At 31.8% G+C, this 21755-nt stretch overlaps 2 protein-coding genes across 3 annotated transcripts; both read left to right on the top strand.

Moving 5' to 3' along the window:
• The first annotated feature begins 8097 nt into the window (after positions 1-8097).
• Positions 8098-8866, top strand: LOC107639788 (cycloartenol Synthase-like). The gene is made up of 4 exons (XM_088483647.1): positions 8098-8127; positions 8219-8266; positions 8593-8673; positions 8774-8866. Exons 1-4 carry the CDS (start codon positions 8098-8100, stop codon positions 8864-8866), a joined length of 252 nt encoding a protein of 83 aa, XP_088339773.1.
• A 6853-nt stretch (positions 8867-15719) lies between these two features.
• On the top strand, positions 15720-17815 carry LOC107639789 (11-oxo-beta-amyrin 30-oxidase-like). Of its 2 annotated transcripts, XM_088484066.1 has the most exons (4): positions 15720-16038; positions 16125-16348; positions 16456-16697; positions 16798-17038. In XM_088484066.1, exons 1-4 carry the CDS (start codon positions 15762-15764, stop codon positions 16889-16891), a joined length of 837 nt encoding a protein of 278 aa, XP_088340192.1. In that variant the 5' UTR covers positions 15720-15761; the 3' UTR covers positions 16892-17038. The 2 variants fall into 2 exon arrangements, with proteins under 2 accessions (XP_088340192.1, XP_088340193.1); XM_088484067.1 differs by lacking the exons at positions 15720-16038; positions 16125-16348 and adding an exon at positions 17259-17815 and having other exon boundaries at positions 16604-16697; positions 16798-17169.
• The last annotated feature ends 3940 nt before the right edge of the window (positions 17816-21755 follow it).

Genomic DNA, 21755 nt, shown 5'->3' on the forward strand with positions numbered 1-21755 from the left:
CCCAGAAGAAGGAATGGGGATAAGTTTCATCACTCCAGCTTGAGCTTTTTGTCGAACCAAGTGACAATCGACCTCTAAATTTTTGGTCCGTTCATGAAAAACTGGATTAGCAGCAATATGAAGAGCACTTTGATTATCACAATATAAAACTGGTGGGCGGATAGGAGAGATGCGTAAAAATTGTAACAGATTTAGTATCTATTGAAGTTCACAAGTTGTGTTGGTAAGTGCATGATATTCTGCTTCAGTGGATGAGCTGGCAACGATGGTTTGTTTCTTGTTCTTCCAAGAGACTAAAGAGTTGCCTAAGAAGAAACAATAGCCTGTTAAAGATCGCCGAATGTCAGGATATCTAACTCAATCAGAATCACTGAAGCCGAAAAGCTGAATTTTTTATTCTTTTAGAAAGAAAAGTCCTTTGCCGGGGCTAGTTTCAGATATCGTAACACATGCTTGGCAGCTTGAAGATGAGATTCAGTAAGATTTGCCATAAATTGACTTAATTGTTCAGTGGTATACATGATGTCTGGTGGAGTAGTGGTAAGGTAGATAAGACGCCCAACCAAACGGCGATACACATAAGGGTCAGATAGCAAGGAACTTTTTTCTTGATATAGTCTTGTAGAACTATCCATTGGAACAAAGGCAGGTTTAGCACCTAATAAACCAGAATCCTCTAAAAGATCAAGACAATATTTTCTCTGAGATAAGCAAATTCCCTTTGCTGATTGAGCTACTTCAATACCCAAAAAATATTTTAAAAGGCCCAAATCTTTAATTCAGAAGTGTTGGTACAAAAAAGACTTAATGGAAGCAAGTTCAAAAATAGAATTACCGGTGAAAATGATGTCATCAACATAGACTAGAAGTATAGAAATTTGAGCTCCAGTAAATTTAACAAATAGACTATAATCAGATAAGGTTTGCTAATATCCATGAGATAGCAAAAGATGAGAAAGTTTGTCATACCACATACGATTAGATTGTTGTAAACCATACAATTACTTTAGTAACTTGCAGCATTAATTTGGGCGAGGAGATGTGAACCCGGGTGGCAAAGTCATGTAAACATCTTCAGAAAGATCCCCATGTAAGAAAGCATTATTGACATCTAACTGATGTTTGGGCCAATGCTTCATAGAGGCTAATGCCAAAACTAATCTGATGGTGGCAGGCTTGACAACAGGAGAGAAGGTTTCCAAGAAATCAACACCTTCAGTCTGGGTGAATCCTTTGGCCACAAGGCGAGCCTCATATCGATCAACTGAACCATCAGGCTTGCGTTTGATGCGATAGACCCAATTTACAGCCAACCGGTTTAACACCTGCAGGACAATCAATAAGTCGCCAAGTTTTGTTCAACTCAAGAACATCTAGCTCATCTTTCATAGCACTACGCCTATTGGGATGTTGATTGGCATCTTTAAATAACTTTGGCTCAACGTCAGAATGTAGAGATAATAGAAACTTTTTATGTGAAGATGAAAGAGAAGAAAAAGACATGACTGAAGATAAAGGATACCTGCACTTTAAGGGAGATTGATTTGTAGAGGTGAGAGGGGAATTGCACAAGTAATCAGAGAAATATACTGGAGATCGGTGAGGTCGATCAGAATGACGAGGATAGGGTTGCTCAGGCGGTGAGGAAGGTGACGGGGGATGAGGAGGTGTCGGTGGACTAGTGTCTAGTGCGGAAGAAGAGGAGGGTGTGGGCCTCGAAAGAGATTCGGTTGTCATGGATTTAAGTTAGTTAGGACACGATAGTGAGGAAGAAGGAGATGTTGTTAGAGAAAATAAAGAATTAGATGAAGTTGGGTCAATGGGTATGGGTGAGGGTTCAACTGGAAGGGTTGGTATTTTTGGGTTATGTGTGTTGACAGAAAAATTGTTTGGTTCAGAATTTGTTATTGGGTTGGAGGAATTGGGCCATTTGTGTGGACCAAAGGAAAGACTAATTCATTAAATATAACATTTTGAGAAATTTCAATCCTTTTGTCATCCAAAAGATAAATGATATATCCTTTTAAACCATTTTGAAAACCAATGAAAACATCCTTTTTGGCTCTTGGATCAAATTTTGATCTATTTGTCATTAGGGTAGACACAAAACATAAACATCCAAAAATTTTAAGGTCATGATAATTTGGTAGATGATTAAATAAAATCTCAAATGGTGTTTGAAAATTAATTGCAGAGGATAGAATTCTATTAAGCAAACAAACAGTATGTTTAACAGCATAAGACCAAAGAGATAATTGTAAATTAGATTGAAACATAAGAGCACAAGCTATATTTAAAATATGTTGATGCTTGCGTTCTACCCGTCCATTTTGTTGAGGAGTTTCAACACAACTACGTTGATGAATAATGCCCTTGGAAGCATAAAAATCATGTAAAATAAATTCTGGTCCATTATCGGAACGGACAGTTTTGACTTTAGAGCTGAATTGTGTTTCAACTAAAGCAATAAAATTCTTTACATGATTTTGCACTTCTCCTTTTGATTTTAACAAAATAACCCATGTAAAGCGACTAAAATCATCAACGATAGTTAAGAAACATTTATGATTATGAATAGAATTTCGTCGAAACGGGCCCCAAATGTCAAAATGTAATAAATCAAAAATTGCATTAGCTTTATTAAATTTTTGAGAAAATAAAAGTTTCTTCTGTTTAGAAAAATGACAAATATCACAAGTTTTATTATAATGCATAGAAATAAAAGGAAATTGCTTATTTAAATAATTAAGTCTTTGTTCAGAAAGATGACCCAAACGAAAATGCCATAGCTCAGATGGTGTAATGGCTGATTTTGTTTTGATAGTATGAATGGAATGTGAAGTTGATGGAGTGCGAGTGGGAGTACTTTCAACAACATATAAGCCTTCTCTCATTCTACCCAAACCAATCGTCCTCAAAGTGTTGGCCTGAAAAGTGCAAGAAGAAGATGAAAAAGTGAGTTGACATTGAAGATTGGAAGTAATTTTGGATATGGAAATAATGTTAAAATTAAAGTAAGGCAGATAAAGAACATCATGAAGGATTAAGGATGAAGAAAATTGCACAACACCCTTATAGGAAGCAGTGACTTTAGTGTTATTTGGTAAGTGAATGATAATGGGAGAGACTTTGTAATATGAAATAAACCAAGATAAGTTTGATGCAATATGGTCTGTGGCACCAAAATCAATAATCCAAGAATTTAAAAATGTATTTTTGTTGGAAAAATTATTTAAAATAGAAAATGTGTTTAAAGAACAAAGATAATGAGTACTTAGACTAGGCAAAAACCCATTTTGATTTGATGAACCATTATCTCTATATTTTGAAGAGGGAGACTCGGCCTTTTTGAGAAGTGCTATGAGAGCTTGTTGTTGGGCTAGTGAGAGGTCTAAAATTGGGTTTGGATTGGGCTGCTGGGTATGCCCTTCAACATGACCTAGGGCTGCCCTCTCATCATAAACTGGAGGGGGGATTGAAGGAGGAGTGGCGGCAATAGCAGCAGAGTGATGTGGACTACCAGGGTGACGTGGATGCCCTGGCAGGTACCCATATTTCGAATAGCAGACTTCAATCGTGTGGCAACTATGACCACAATGTGCGCAGAACTTAGAGGAACCAACACGTCCTACACTGGAGGAAAAACCACTGCGACCCTTGCCGGAAGAAAAGCCATTGCGACCGCGACCGCGACCTTGTGAGGGGTGCTGCGAATTGGCGCGGCAGTGATGGAACGTGGATTGTCTAGAATCCCAATGGCAACTTGTAGCTGTCGTTCATGTTGGATGACCAACGCAAAAACTCTGGTTGCTGGAGGTAATGGGTCTAGGAGAAGTACTTAGATCGCACCACCAAAAACCGTTCATCCAATCCCTTAAGAAAGCGAATTATGAAATCTTGTGATATGTGAGATGTTGCTGGTCATGAACAGACCGGAAGAGGGCGAGAACTGACGAGTTCCTCCCAAAGAGACTTCAGTGACGTGTAGAACTCGGTGACAGACAGAGTGCCCTGCTTAAGTGCATAGATTTCTTCTTGCAACTCAGCAATTCGGAGAAGATCACTCTGAGCAAATTGTTCTTTCAAATCGGTCCAGACAGAGGAGGCAGTGGCAAAATAGATGACACTTTGGGTTATAGAAGGGGACAAAGAACGGAACAACCAAGATAAGACCGATTTGTTGCAACGTTCCCAAGCCGAGAAGAGAGGATCATCAGGTAGAGGAGAGGAGATAGAACCGATAAGAAATCCATATTTATTTTTGGAAATCATAGCCATAGTGAAGGATCTATTCCATGAATAGTAACTGTTTCCTGTGAGAACAGGGGTAACCAAGACTAAGGTAGAATTTTCGCTTGGATGGATATAATAGGAATTGGTTGTATCCTGAGCTAAATTGGAAGGTTGATTATTCATGGTAGGCGGGAGAGTTGAAGGAGTTTTAGGATCTGAATCGATTGGTTTATCCATGGATGTCAGCAGAGCTCAAGAAGAGCTCTGATACCATAATAAAATTGAAAGAGTACATAAAGAGTACGCAAAAATAAAGAATGCTTTGTTATGTATTTCTTGATTGATTGAATGAATTATAAAAGTAAAACTGAATATATATAGAGTATTGTCTACGAAAGATAAATGCAAAGATAAGATAAGAAGGTAACATAATAAAGATAAGATAAGATGATAAAGGCTAAAATTAAAACTGAATTTATGTATTCTGTTGGGCTGAATTTGTGGGCCGTGAGATTTCTTTATTGTTGTCATGGGCTAAGGTAGAAGAATGGTTTAATAAGAACTCCGATGATGGCAGAGAGCTCCGGCGACGTTTCTAGTCTTCTTCTTTTTCTTGGCTAGGTGCTGCCATGGCGTAGGGGACGTGGAAGGGACGTAGAAAGGACGCAACGGTGTATTGAAGAAGAAGAAGAAGCGGTGAACATGAGAACACGACGAGGTACTGCTATGGTGAAAGGGGACGCAACAATGTGTTGAAGAAGAAAAAGCGACGAACACGAAGAACGCGGCGAGGCAGTGGCGTGCCATGGCGGTCTTCTTCTTCAGGTGCCATAGAGGAAGGGGACGTAGTAGCGTGGTGTGTGAAAAAGAAGAAGGTCACCGGAAATGTCGCCTCAGCTCTCTACCATCATTGGAGCTTGCTTCTGACAGTTACATCATCTTTTTTATTCATTGTGACGTCATTCTTTTATGGTTGGGTGATTTTGTCAAATTTTAAAATTTTTCAGGGATTATTTTGTCAATAATAAAAAGCAGACATCATTTTGTCACTGCTAAAATCTTAGTCATGCCATGATATGTTATTATTACCTTAAGTTATATAATCTAAATATTTTAAAATCTTTACACTACTACAAAAACGCAAGATAGCGGCACACAATTAGCAGCTGTTTTGACAATTGTCGCTGTCTGATAGTTTCCCAGCAGTTTTAGTGGTGATAGTGGGAAGAGCAGCTATTTGATTTCATTTTGCCACAAATTTTTAAAAAATGCTGCTAACCTAATTTTTTTTTTGCGATATTTTAATTCCCCTTTCCCAAAAACACAATACTCAGCAGCTTCAACAAATAAAAAAAGAAAGAAAGAAATGTTAAGAGAAGAGAGGGAGAAACGGAGAAGGAGAGGAAAGGGAGGAAGGAGCCGGGCCGCCGCTGCTGAGTTTGCCGCCGCCGTCGAGTTGTCGTGCCGCCGAAAAGCCATAACGGCAAGAGAAAGAACTGTGAAGAGAGAGGGAGACCGCATCAGCTCACCGCGAAGCCAGTGCCGCCGTTGTCTTCATCGCGGGTCTGTACCATCGCGTCTTGCCACCGCGGCCACCACTAAGCTTGCCGTCGTCGCCACTGAAGCCGAAGAGAGAGAGAGAGAGAGAGAGTTCGGAAAGAGAGGGAGAGCGCGCGCTCACGAAGGAGAAGAATGACGAAGAGTGAAGGAGAAGCAGAAGACGATGAACCCAGGGGAGAAGGAGGAGGTCCGTTCTCGCACCGTCCTGCTCTGCCACCGCGGCTGCCGTCGATTGGGGTCAAGGCCGTCGCCGTCGCACCCTATTCCAGTCGCCATTAGGGTATTTTGCTGCTGCGATTGATAGCGCCGCCGCTAGGAGGAGCCGAAAGGGGAGAGGAGGTCGCCGTCAAACACACCGCCACCAGTTACAACCGTCGCCGAAACCGGGACAGACTCACCGGGACTCTGCTTCTTCCTTTCTTGAATCTGTTCTGCTTCTATTTTGTTCCAATATTCTCCTAACTTTCTTTCTATGCACTTTGAAATTGGTTTTGCTAATTTTTTTGTACCCAGTAATTACTTTGCTTCATCGATGGTATTAAGGAACCTATAACATTGGCAGCAGATGAGTCTTCTAAGCATAACGCAATTCTAGAAAATTTTGAGTCCACTATTATTCAGGTATCTTCATTCTATTTACTAAGGATATAGTTGAAATCATTGACTTATATATATAAATATCTCGATTGCTCAACTTTCAATTCCACACTTCTTATTACAAACTACTTTATTATTTAAGCATCATGTTTCTTTATAAAAAATGCTTAGTCATCCAAATTAATGGCATAAAATATTTCAAAGAGAATATATGAGAAACAGAACAAATTCATTGATTAGAATTTCAAGTACATCATCCTGAACTATTTGAGAAATAGAGAAACACAAGTTAGTGAACAATTTGAGCCTGGTGTTTACGTGACACTAATAATAAAGCCTACTGGTGTCAAAATTTTCAAGAAAGTTGAATTCAGGTATACTACAGATACTTGTTTATCTAATAAATTCTACATTTTCAATTTCTGTATCAGTGTGATTTGTATTGAACATATGAGTCACTATAAGTCAGCTTCACAAAATTAGTTTAGTATTCTTCTCCTATCTCAGGTGAAGGTGTGTATACCCATTTTTGAAATATGTACATGAATGTGTGATCAAAATAGCTGCTACATTATTTAAACCATTTCGCTAATTTTGATCTGCATGCACAACACATTTTCTTTAAAAAGAAGTTGCAGAAATTTGCATGGATGCATTCCTTAATTTTATTTTTTGATAAATCACTTGGAAAGCTTTTTATGGCACTCAAGTTACACAAGCTTTTTACTGGATAACAATGTTAAACTCTTTTGTATACCTCCAGTGCAGAACAATTAAACTCTTCCTATACCTCAAACCTTTTATATGATTTTGTAACTTTGGACAATGTTACCAGATGTGAATAGTGTAAGAAGTAAAGCATATAGAATGCTAATTGTTACTAAATTTGGATGAAAGTGAAATTATGTGTGTGCTTTGTAATGTAGAGGGGTTATTCTCTAACTCCATATTTACTTGGTTTGTGTTTTTGAAGTGGGGTTATAGAGGGGTAAGGTAGTATGCACTAATGTTTTCTACATTGATGTAGATAGTATATCTCTTGCTTGAGTCTGGAGTTGATATCAATCTTAGGAACTATCACGGTCAGGTACATGAAAAATCACAATTCAATCTAGTACATACTTTATGTCATGAGTAGTATTATATTTCTTCTATTGAAAGCACAATTTCTTTTGCTTACATTATCTAACAGTGTTTATTTAATATTTTTTTATTGTTATTGATACACACTTAGATAAATGCTTTCTCTTTTGTCAGATAATAAATTCAGCGGAAAACGATATAGTTATTGATTATTGGTAAGCTGTCAAATGCTTGTTCAGTATAAGTTTTTGCATTCCTCTTCCTATCCCTTAACCCATCATTTGAATCTTTGAATATTTCTATTTCTTATGTGCTATAGTTATGTGAAATGTACATCAGCCTCTCTGCAAGCATTGGCATCATTTTGGAAATTATATCCCATGCATCACCCAGAAGAAATAAGCTGCTGTATTAAAAAAGCCACTGCATATATTGAAAGCGTTCAAGCTTTGGATGGTTCATGATTTGCTACTTCCTTTTTGGAAACCACTATTTTCAAGTTTTTCTATTGAGATAGTTGATTTATGCATGTTGTGGTTATGCTCTCTTGCTTTTAGCATGAATGAAACTTTGTTAGTTTAGTAGACTTCTAAACCACTCAAATCTGCTTAACAGGTATGGTTCATGGGGAGTTTGCTTCACCTATGCCATATGGTTTGGAATAAATGAGTTGATTGCTTCTGGAAAGAGTTATAGTGATTCCCCAGCCATTCATAAAGCTTGTGAATTTTTGCTGTCTAAGCAGGTTTCAAATGGTGGCTGGAGAGAGGGTTATTTGTTTTGTCAAAATAAGGTTAATTTTACTATTTCTAAATGCCAATATCATTTATTTTTCTTCTTAGAAATCCCTAAAACTACTAAGCATTTTCTTGTGGGAGAGTCTTTTTCGAGTAGTGCATGCATAAATACGATAAAGAAGTTGCTGAGATTATAACTGTCTGGAAAGTGTGTAGGAAGGAAAGGGGAGTATAAGACGATGAATTTTATGAAACTAATAAAATTTTGATATAACGTATTGTATTTTGTTTTTAAGTAACATTCAGTTAGAATACTCTATTACTTTCAGGAATCTAAAGGCTGAGAGTTATAGTTATGTTTCTCCCAATGTCTGTTTTTCAGGTGTATTCAAATCTTGAAAATAACATGGCTCATCTTGTAAACACATCGTGGGCCTTGCTGGCTCTCATTGTTGCTGGACAGGTATATACAGCAAAATATTTGCTACTTTTGTGTTGCTGCCTTTGAACTGATTAGTTTAAAACTTTGATTCTAACACAAAATTCTAACATTTGCATTATAGATGGAGAGTTTCTGTGCCACACATTCTAGTACTCAGTTACTCGCGACAACTACTCAGCCATTGCCAATGGGACTTTTTCCAACTTGGTCATAGCAGAGTGGCTGCAGAACACTAACAGCTATTCACAAGATGCTATTCCGGCCGGTGGAAAGGTTAATGTGATAGTTAAACTGTTCTTGTGGAGACAGTAATATTAGAAAAGATTATGGATTGTTCATCACATACCCTCTTAAGCCTGAGGATTCTTTGCAGTCAATTGCAAACCAGACAAAGCTTGATCCTGAGTTGTTGATGAAATACAACCCCGGTGTAAATTTCAGGTAAGGGAGTGGTCTGGTTTATATTCTCGGCAGAGGTTCGCTTTCTGATTTCGATGCCATGTTTAGGTCGTCTTATATAAATTCATGAGGATTATGTACATGTTAAGATTTGTGACATATGGTGCATTTATAGATAGAATTGAAAGTAGAGTAGTCCCTCATATCTATGCTAATTCCTAAGCAGTTTGGCTTTTTGTAGTTGAACTTAAATGCATTCAAGAGTATAATAATTAATAAAATTAGCATCGTGGTTATGAATGTATGTTTCAAATTAATTTATCAGGAACTTAAACCTTGAGAGAAATTTTTCATATTTTCTTTTCATTTCACTTTCCAGATGAAAACAGCAACAAGTAACTTCAATTTGGCTAACAAAATTGGTCAAGGTGGTTTTAAAGAACTGGTGGATCCTAGGCTTGGAGATAATTACTCAATTGATTCAGTTTTCAAAGTATTATCTACTAGTTATATATTATTCTTAGAGATCGGAACTAGCACAGGCCTGCCTCACAATCCACAAATACTAAAAGCTTATCCAATTTATTTGAATTGAAGCTGATGTTTTCTCTTTCATTAGCTGATCTGCTATACATTCCTCATGAATAAAAGATTAGAATCTTTCCATTGCTTCAAAGTGTTAGGTTAGCTAGTTTTTAACCCACTCCAACAGACATGACAATAACATGTAGACAGTGGCATTAATTTAATTGAGGATACTAATCATAAACCCAATGTAAGAAGATATTTATTTAATGGAATGCACAATGCTAAATTGCTAATCAACCATAAATGTTTATAGCATCCAGTCATACATATCACAAGTTGATCAAATTCTATGAATATTGAAAGTCTGAGGCTTCTTTCTTCTATGGTGTAGTCTATAATAAGGTTTTTACTAGTCTATAATAAGGTTTTTATGTGTGGCTTTGAAGTATTGATAACGTGACAGAGTTAATAAAAAATGGCCTAAACAATTGTAATTAGTCATTTTTTTAAAGCACATGTATGAAATTGCGGCGATTTAAAACCGTGCATTTTTTTAAAAAATCTCACAGTTTTGCGGTAGTTTTAAAATCGCCATAGTTTTTTTTTAATTCACTGACCAAATAGCGGCGGTTTCAAAATCGCTGCAAAATCAACTATCTGATTTGCAGCGGTTGTGCCAACGGTTCCGTAGAACCGCCGCTAAATCATATAACCACCCCCTAATAGCCGACGCTTAACGAACCGCTGGAATCCCATTTCGCAGCAGCTTAAAATCGTTGCAAATCACTCCAAAAAATGCCGCAATTTTCCGTTTCCTTTGTAGTGTTATTAGAAGTTATGAAATAAATTTAAAATAATATAAGTGAATGATATTGTAATTTATGAATAAATTAATCTCAATTAAAATTAATTCAATAGTCGAATTAGAATTATACGGTATTATTTAGTCTTTATATAAAAAAATTCATATTATTAAATATATATATATATATATTTTGTTATAACCATGTTTAATTCTTAGTTGAATATATTTTATTACAATTAAAAAAATAATTTTAATTGAATATATATATATATATATATATATATATATATATATATATATATTTAAAAAAAGGTGAATCTTTATTTAAAGCACTGTAACCTTTTTCACGGTACATATTTAGTTATTTCAAAGTCATGTGTACGGTACAAGAGATTAATGTTAAATGGTCATTTTATTGTGGGTCCTTGTGAAAATCTAGTCACTTTAGTTAAAAGAAAAGAAGGTGATAGTTGAGGTAGTCATGTCTTGGCAATAATTGTAAAAACTTGATCATCATGTATTGCATGTGTTTAGATTCTTTTAGGATGTAGTTAGAAGAGAGATAAAAATTAAATAATAGAGATCCAGAGATAGACACTAATTTAAATTTTTATGTTAGTTCATTCTAAATAAGAGTTTTAGTTCGGTCCTGTTAAAGTGCTATATTTAACAAATTAATTTAAAGCTAATTGGATTGGAACGAGTTATATAAATATATAAAAAAAAGATTTATATGTTGAAATTTGATTTAAGAGATTTATGTAATTTTAGATTTTTTTTTAATTTGTTTAAATAAAAAAACCTATTTTTATTGATTTATTTGTTAAAAAGAATTTTTGAAGTGTTCAAGAAAAAAGTCATAACAATAGGAGAGGAGGGAGGGGGGAAGAAAGTTAAAATTACAAAATCAAAAGTATTATATAACAATTATTGCAGAAATTATTTTTTATATGGAGAGTGTATTGATATTTTGGCTGAATATTAAGAAGTGGATGTTTTGTCGGTATGTGGACGTTACGGCGGTTAACACGCAGGAGGCGTGGTACCGCTGTTTGTCAGAAACGTGTCAGCACTCCAACAACACGCGGAGGGCGTGGTGACACGGCGCGCATGTAGTTCCCTAGCAACATGCAGGGGGCGTGTTGAAACAGACTTTGCAGAGTTTTGTGCCTTTCCAATGTGCTGCAGTAACACGGGGGTGGGTGTGTTGGAAGCTATCTACATGCAGGGGACAACTCCTCTACTCCGATAAGTAGCAAACGTTACTCATGGCTCTATAAAAAGAGAGCCTCTCCCTCCCTCCCCCAGTATGCGCGTTAGAGTGTTTGAGTGTGTTAGTGTTAGTGTATGTTAGAGAGAAGGGTTGTTGGTAGTGTATGTTAGAGAGAAGAAGGGAGTTCCGAGGAAAGAAAGAAAAAGAATGGAAAAAAAGATAGAAAAAAATATTAGTTTGTATTTATTTTAAAAAATAGTACGTAATTATTATACGGCTTCCGAGAAACATATTATAAATTATTTGAATCATCTAATTTATGTAAGATGGTAAATTATATTTTTTTATGTATTTAAATTTTTTTAATTTTTATTATTTAACATATTAAAATATAGTAGCATTATTATTGTTTTTTGTATTTTATGAATATTTTAAAATAAAATTTTTATTTATAAAATATAATTATATTATATTTTATTTTATATGATCCAAATGTGAATATATAATTTTTTTTATTATAATTGAATTAATTTTCTGTTATAAAAATACTATAAAGGAATATATATATTATAATTTTTGTTATGAATATACTCATGAATAAATAAATATTCGAATTTTTTGAAAATAAATATGCATGTCTTCTATTTTCAAAATTTTAATTAATAAATATTAAAATAAATATATAAATATTTAAAAAATATATTGTTATTAAATATTGAAAAAATAAATATTTTTTATCTCGAAAAAATATCAATCATTTATATTTATTTATTTAAAAAAAGAAGTGTAAGTATAAATATTTGTTTATAATATTTAAAGAAAAAATGTTAATATATAATTTTTTTAGAATGAAATTATTTTTTTATGAATTTAATTAATAAACAATTTGTATATTAATAAATGAATACATATACCTTTTAAATAAATATGCTAATATTTGTTAAATATTTTAATAAATAAAATATTAAAATAAATATGTGAATATTTATTAAAATATTTATATTGATGTCGATTTATTATTAGTAAGAATTATTATTTATTTAAACTAACAAATATATTTTTGTTGATGCAACCTAACATAAATTTGTTGGTGCGTAAACTGGATCCGCTACAGACGTGGAACCCGATGGTCGAAAAGATAAAAACTATTTACGCGCTACGGAATTCTACCACGTCTCTAGGATTGGGGTGATAAGAGGATTTTACCCCTTATTAGCTGCTCTGGTTGAAAGGTAGAGGATAACTCACACATTTGTATTGCCGGTGAGTGAGGTTACAGTGACATTGGAAGATGTCGCTCATATATTTAACTTACCCATTGATGGAGAACCTATGACTGAATGGACAGATAGTAGTGCGACTTCCTGCAGAGTCAGAACATCGCGATATTCGATCGTGAATCAGAAGTTAGTCATTTTTCGAAATTCTATATAAAGTTGGGTTGGGTTGGGGCGATCTTCCGACGTCGCCTCAAAAAATCCTATAATTATGCAAAAGATTAGCAAAGATAGAAGAAAAAGAGTGAGAGACATAAAATTATGTGAAAGGAGATAAAAAAAAATGTATGAAGTGAATATTAATTTATATAATAAACATGAATAGAATTAGAAATAAAAAGAAGGAATGAATTAGAATTTATTAACCGATTTATATCTATTAATAAAAGATAAAACATTACTACTAAAGGTATAAAATAACCTACACAATAATAAAAAGTAAAAAAAATATTAAAAGGTAAGGCTAATACATAAGAAGAATAAAAAGTGCTATGATGATAGAAAATTATAAAATGACAATTTTACTAAAATATACACGTGATACAATTAGAGGTTATCTAATATGCCAAAAGTTTATTATATTGTTATTTAATTCTCTTTTCTATACATTATAAATAAATTGACAGATAGATAGATAATATAAACAAAAAATTTTTCATAAAATAAATTTTTTCTCCAAATAAGATATATAATATTAAAATTTAGACCATTGTTATGAATTAATATTTTTTATAATATAATTCTTTTTATAAAATTAAATAATTTAGTATATAAAATGATAAGATTAATACTAAATTGATTATATAGATGCTATTTTTTATAGTAGTATAAATGTAGTTTTAATTAAGATAGATATTTTTTTTTATGTTGTTATCATAGATGATATGACAAGTTTATATGAAACTTAAAATTTTATGTGTCATTCATTCACCATAACTAGAGTAAGACCTATGTAATGTATAGAGATGTAAATTAATTATATTATATAGTGTATTTTAATAAGTGCTATATTATTTAGAGATTGATTAGATAATATATAAATTAATATTAATTAAATTTGAATTTTTTATATTATAAATATTTTGCATAATATTTATTTGATAATTTGTATATAATCATGTAATTATTCAACTAAAATTTTAATATAAATTAAAATATAATTTATTATTTTAAAAATTTAAATTTATTTATTTTTAAAAAGACATAAACCTTTTATATTAGAATTGTACAAAATTACATCTTCATTTGTTGCTTCTATTTTTATATTTGTTTTAGTTATCATACTTTGTCTTCTCATATATATGGTATTCTTTCGGTTGTAAATAATTAATTTTTTTTAAATGAATGAGAATGAAAAACGCCAAAAATATAAGTTAGTTTTATAATTATGATATATTTATACTTAATAAGGAGATGTGTCAAATTTAAACTTACTTGGATTTAGAAAAATGAATGAAAATAAAAATACCAAAAATGTAAAAGTTGATACCAAATTCTTATACAATGAGTTTAAGCCATGCTTTCTCTTCTAATAATGCCACGTCAGCAATTTTGATAATTTGACAAAACTTAAAAATCAACCAATCATCTTTTAGTAAAACATTTTAAAAAAATTACAAGAAAAAACTCTGATTTATTATTATTCATTAAAACATATAGTACTAATTAAGTACAATAAATATACATTAAAAGTGTAACAATAATAATAATAATTATAAAAATTTCAATTACAAATATTAAAATACTATAACTTATATATATTAATATTCTTATTACTATATTATTAGGTCTATTTATGCATGCTACATAAGACTCTTATTACTCTTTATTTATTAATCTCTCATACTAATTAGCATAAATTCTTTCAAAAAATTTAAATTTAGCATATTTTCTTACTAAATACATTTAAATATATCGTGATTATAAAATTAATGTATAATTTTATATCATATTTTTGGTATTTTTTATTCTCATTCATTTTTCTAAATATAAGTTTAAATTTGACACATCTCTTTACTAGATATATTTAAATATATTATAATTATAAAATTAATTTATAATTTTATATTATATTTTTGTTGTTTCTCATTTTTATTCTTTTAATTTTAGTTTTTTTTTTAATTATTTACATGGCAAAAAATCATATAAAAAAATAAAATATGATAACTAAAACAAATATAAAAATAAAAATAACAAACCAACAAATAAAAATATAATTTTATATCACTCTAATATAAAAAATTTAGATCATTTTTAAAAATAAATAAATACAAATTTTTAAATTAATAAATCATATTTTAATTTATACAAAATTATATACAAATTATAAAATAAATATTTTATAAAATATTTTTAATATAAATAATTTAAATTTAATATTAGTTTATATATTATTTAATTAATTTTTTTAAATAATATAATATTTATTAAAATATATTATATAGTATAATTAATTGCACATGGCGCGATGAATGCAGCAAGCAATAATAAATTAATAATCTTCCACCGCGGTTGCGTAAAAGAAATAGAATCAATATTTTATAACAAACGTATTTTGAATTGATTAAAAAAGCCTCACTAAGATTAACTACTCCAACACCACGTTTAAAATAAAAATATTATCTGTATGTATTGTACATATTATAAATAGTAGTGAAAATAAATTCAGGTATAGTCATGTGAAGTTAAATAGTTAAGAATTATTAAATAATTTAATTAATTTGACAAAAATTTTATCTAACACAACTAGAGCTCTTGAGAAAACAAAATAAAGGTTGGCTGGTTGTTTGCACAATTGCACTCTCACCTTCCTTCTTCTCTGGATGTGCGTTGAAATATTGATTGTGCTCTCCGATCCAATCCCACACACGCACACAGAGACACACTAATGGAGAAGGGGATGCTTTCCTCTTCATTAACATGGTTTGTCACGGCGGTTGGACTACTGGTGGCGGTGGGGGGATGGAAGCTGCTGAACTGGCTCTGGCTGAGGCCTAAGAAGCTCGAGACCCTTCTCAGGGAGCAAGGCTTCCATGGCAACCTCTACACGCTCTTCGCCAACAACAACAACTCTTCTAATAACACGAAGCCAATGACTCTCTCTGATGACAAGGACATAACTCCACGTGTCTATTCTCAAGCCGATCATGCTATCATGAAATTTGGTTCGCTCCCACTTATATAATTTTCAAGTCGTATAAGTTTTTTTGCTTCTGCTGTTGATAACATCAAAAACTCGTGTGATCGACAGGGAAGAATTCATTCTTTTGGGAAGGTCGGACACTCAAGGTGAATATCACAAACCCTGAGCATATTAAAGAAGTTCTTACCAATAACCGTTACTTCAAGAAAGAGAAGCCTAATATGATGCGTCTTGCCACGTTACTGGGATCTGGACTTCCGAACTATGAGGACCAACAATGGCACACACATCGAAGGATCATCAACCCTGCTTTCCATCTCGAAAAATTAAAAGTTGGCTTAATTTGCTTTTTATTCAAATAAATTCTCTTACATTTATTTATTTAAATATGTATGTTAAGCACTGCTGACTGCTACTTTCTATATATATATATATATAGGTTCTAACATCAACAATGGTCCAATGCTGCGATGATGTGATTACTAAATGGGAGGAGATGCTGTCTTCAGAGGGTAAATGCGACATTGATGTATGGCCTTCCATCCAAAATTTGGCTTGCGATGTTATTTCCAGAACAGCCTTTGGAAGCAGTTACCAAGAAGGAAAAAGAATTTTTGAACTCCTTACCAAGCAAGCTAGACTTATAATGAGATTAAAATATGTTCACATCCCAGGATGGTGGTAATAACACACAACTAGTTCAAATCTATTCTATTTAGGTTCTCATCATGTTGTGAATGAGAACAGCCTAGCTTGTTGTTAATGATGATTTATCTTGTAGGTTGCTTCCTAATAGTGTTAACAGGAGTATGATTAAAATTGATAGAGAGATACAAGCATCAATCGAATCGTTAGCAAAAGAGAGAAAGCAATGAAGGATGATGAGGAGGTTAACAAGAGTGACTTATTAGGGATACTTTTGGAATCAAACAGCAAAGAAATAATAAAAGAACATGGAATGAGTAATCGAGAGATAGTGGAAGAATGCAACACATTTTACCTTGCAGGCCAAGAAACGACAGCTGATTTGATGGTATGGACAGTGGTGATGCTAAGTAGGTATCCGGAATGGCAAACGCGTGCGAGGGAGGAAGTATTCCAAGTCTTTGGCAACCGAAAGCCAGACAGTGATGGCCTGAATCGCCTTAAAACTGTAAGCATGTATATATAATTTGTTCTACTTAGTATAATTAATTGTATTAGCCCTTGAGATGTTGATTGATAAGATGATTTTAAACATAGGTGACAATTATCTTAAACGAGGTGTTAAGGCTATACCCGCCGGTCCTTTTTTTCAATCGAAGAGTCCAGAAAGATATAAAGATGCAAAATCTATCACTACCTGCCGGAGTTAAGGTTACATTACCAATACTTTTGATACACAAGGATCGTGAATTATGGGGTGATGATGCAACAGAGTTCAAACCAGAAAGATTTTCAGAAGGAATTGCTAAAGCGACTAAGGGTCGGCTCTCATATTTTCCATTTGGATGGGGGCCTAGAATATGCATTGGCCAAAACTTCTCCTTAATGGAAGCAAAGATATTCTTGACATTGCTTTTACAACGCTTCACATTTGAGCTCTCCCCTGCATATGCACATGCTCCAGTCATTTTCCTTACTCTTAAACCGATGCATGGGGCCCAAATCATCACCATAAATTGTAGTTTCAAGTGTGTACAAGCCTTTGGAATCTCTACTTTCATACCAAGTGGCGCCTCCAAATATAAGTAACGTGGAAAATAAGACCAATACTCGCTGCATATTACTAATGTACACAGATTACAGAAACTAGATATGTTTAGTGGTGGAAGAATATTTTCTTCAAATAAAAATTGATGAAACCCACATAAATTTATCATTCTCTCTCACTTTTTCTCTGTTTTCTGTACACTTTTACTATGTACAGAAAAAGAAATGCGTTGCATGTTGCATCTTTCTTTCTTTTATATGAAAAATAATCATTTATATCCATCAGCATTTATAAATGCTGATAAAAATTCATTAAATAAAAAAACTAACATTATATCATAAAAGATGAGTTTGGTATTTTAAAAGTATTCAAATTCTAATTTTTTATTGACCTTTTAATAAAATCTTTAAATTACTTTCGTCCTTTATCTTTAACCTCAAGTCCATCACCAAAAAAAAAAATGCTTTACTTCCACCTACACCACAAACGACGAGGAATGCCGTTGCTCCCTTCAAGTCAAGTCTCTCTATCTGATAGACTTTCACCAGAAATAGAGATTCAAATGCGTAAGTCGAAGCTACTGATAAAGCGAAATTTTTTAAAAATCAGAATCCAGACAAGGACTGTCAAGAAAAAGGTGAAAAAAGACAACACCGTAGAGTTCAAGTAATTCAAGTAATCAACAACAATGGAAAATATAAATGTACACAAAATTCAAATCAACAGTGGCAAAGAATTAATTCTAAAGCTAAAAAATTTAAAAGGAAAAAAATCAAGTAAAGAAGTCAAACTCAGCATTCAAACTAAATTTAGAATCACATAAACAACCATCCAAACTCAGAATGTAATAAACAAACTCAACTTTTATAATTTACATAATAAAATTATAAGTGATAAGAGTTTATTACAACTAGAGTGAGATCCGCGCAATGCGCGGAGAGATAGATTATTTATACTATAGTATATTTTAATAAATGTTATATTAAAAATATTTTAGAGAATATATTATAAATAGATTTTGAATTTATTTATTTTTAAAAAAGACATAGGTTATTTATATTAGAGTTATACAAAACTGTATTTTTATTTTTTTTTATTTTTTAATTTACATTAATGGCTACACTTTGTCTTTTCTTGTAGTTTTTTTTGTTTGTAAATAATTAAAAAAATAAATGAATGAGAATGAAAAATATATAAAAATGTTATATTAAATTTAAAGAATTTTTGACAATTAGTATGAGAGATTAAGAAATGAAGAGTAATAAGAGTGTTAATATGTATAAGTTGTAGAATTTGAATATTTGTAACTGAAATTTTTTATAATTATTATTATTATGACACTTTTAATGTATGCATGTTTATTGCATTTAATTAATACTTGATGTTTCAATTGAATAATAATAGATAAAAGTTTTTTGTTTTAATTTTTTAAAAATATTTTACTAAATAGTGATTGGTTGATTTTTATCTTTTGCCAAGTCATTAGAATTGCTGATGTGGCATCATTAGCAAAGAAAAAACGGCTTAAACTCATTGTGGATATTATATTAAATTTAAGGAATTTTTGACAATTAGTACGAGAGATTAAAAAATAAAGAGTAGTAAGAATCTTAATATGTATAAGTTGTAGAATTTGAATATTTGTAACTGAAATTTTTTATAACTATTATTATTATGACACTTTTAATATATGTTTATTGCATTTAGTTAGCACTTGATGTTTCAATTGAATAATAATAGATAAGAGTTTTTTGTTTTATTTTTTTTTAAATATTTTATTAAATAGTGATTGGTTAATTTTCATCTTGTACCAAGTCTTTAGAATTGCTAATGTGGCATCATTAGCAAAGAAAAGATGGCTCAAACTCATTGTGGAGAGAGTTGGTATCGGCTTTTAAATAGATAGATAGATAGATAGATAGATAGATAGATAGATAGATGCAAAAGATTTCATTTTCGTCCTACATAGCAAACAATTACAATAAATTATACGGATTTTTTCCTATTAATTAACTATGAGTAGCAACAATTAGAATAAAACATGTTATAAAATAATTTGTACTCACCTAAAGTGAAAGCTGAATTGGCAATACTTCTTAATCTAAGACATAGCTTTCTTTTCAAGGGTTGTAAAATTATTATTGAAGTAATTTTTTTTCTAAAATTATCCCATGAAGTATTAAAAATACAAATAGACTTCTCAATTTCTTTCTCAACAATTTGATTTAACTAATGGATTGGACAATCTTATTACACAATAAAATTGGAAAGATATCCATATTTTTCTACGGACTACAAAATTACTATTCATGTGATTTTTTGACCCAAAAATTATCCTTTTTTCACCGATTTTTATGATTTTAAATATAATACAAAATATTTTATTTAAATCCTATGTAATGATTCGTAAACAATTACAAAAGAATTTTTTTCTATTCGTACCAAAAATTAATACAAAAAACAGAACAGATATGTTATAAGACTCTTTTGTACTAACCTGAACTGGAAGCTAAATTGGCACTCCTCTTCGACCGGAGATATTGCTTTCTCCTCATTTTTGCTTGTCCAAATTGGATAAATCTAAGTGTTTCAAATAATTGTGTTTCTATATTTTCAAAATAGGTATCAAAATCACCTTATGAATCAATTTACAATAAAATAAAAAAAAGTGCAATAAAAATTATGTTAAACAAAGCAAGCTGCAGAATCATATGTTAGAGGCACATATCTTCTTGTCTTCTTTTTTTTGAAAGAATTGCTCTCCGCCTCTTTAATCTAGCAATTTTGGGTATTAACTCTTCTAGTCTGTACCACTGCAAATCCTTCTACAACAAAGAGAATAAGACATGGTCAAAGAATAATAATCCATTCCAAGTAAATTGTGAAAGCAATATTGCACATGTGGAATAACAATTTGAAAAAGAAGAACACATAAATGTAAATTGTGGAATAATTTTAAATGCACATTAATTTTAGTTGTGACCGTTGGACAGAACCTGTTAAAAAAAGAGGAATACATAAACCTGTGCTACTTGCAATGATTTCACAATTAAAATATTATTTATAACAATAGAATGAGAAGAGTAAACGACAAATTTAAAAATCTTTAGGAAAATATCTGGGAAGAATGGTGACGTTGACTTGAGATCCAGAATCGAGCTCCGGCAGAAAACCGCAATAGGTGGAATGGAGTTTGGTCTGGTTTCTGCAATTTATGCAATGCGACTCCATCGAAGATGGACATCGCGATGGACAATTTATTTCGAGGAAAAAACAATGGTTCATGGGATCGGAAGAGGATGTAGGTAGGAAAAAACAATGGCTCATAGGATGGTACGGAGAGGTGCGAAGAGGAAGAGGGTTTCTAGAAGTATGAGAAAGGTAAGGGGTTTTTTTTGAGTAAATATTAATTTGTGTTTTTGTTGTTTTAGAAATAAGGATTGATTTGGAAAAAGTTAAGTTGGTTTTTATTGTGTTTTTTAGTTTTGTGTTTTTTTAGTTTTGTTTTGTATTTTTTTTTTTTGAAAATAAGAGTTGATTTGGCAAGATTTATTAGTTGATTCTAATATTTTGTCAAGTAAACAATATTGCTGACATGGCGTTCGTAGAAGAAGAAGAATAGCTTCAAAGTAATATGAGTAAACTTGTGTATCTACTTTTATATATTAAGAATATATGTTACATAAAAATTTCTAATTATTTAGACTTACTACAGTGGCATACATATCTGCATAATTAATAGAAACACTTCATTTCTAAAAAAAAAATAAAAACACTGAATTAAAAGATGAAATATTTGTCATAAAAATCTTACACTTTTGCACACAAATCATTTTTGTGTTCTTTAATTTTGTTTATACGGATGGATATGTTTATAATAAATTGTCAATTATTAATTGTTATTTAGAAAGTTACATCGTTTGATACTTTCAAGTTTCAAATCGGCATTGTGAGGCAGAGACTTAGTTTCACCAAAGATTAATAAACATATGAGAAACAACTTTGTTAGATAGAGAATAAATAAGTTATAAATGTAGCTCAATAAA

Source organism: Arachis ipaensis, chromosome B4 (genome assembly GCF_059453495.1).
Source record: "Arachis ipaensis isolate K30076 ecotype BB chromosome B4, ASM5945349v1, whole genome shotgun sequence".
NCBI classification, from domain to species: Eukaryota; Viridiplantae; Streptophyta; class Magnoliopsida; order Fabales; family Fabaceae; genus Arachis; species Arachis ipaensis.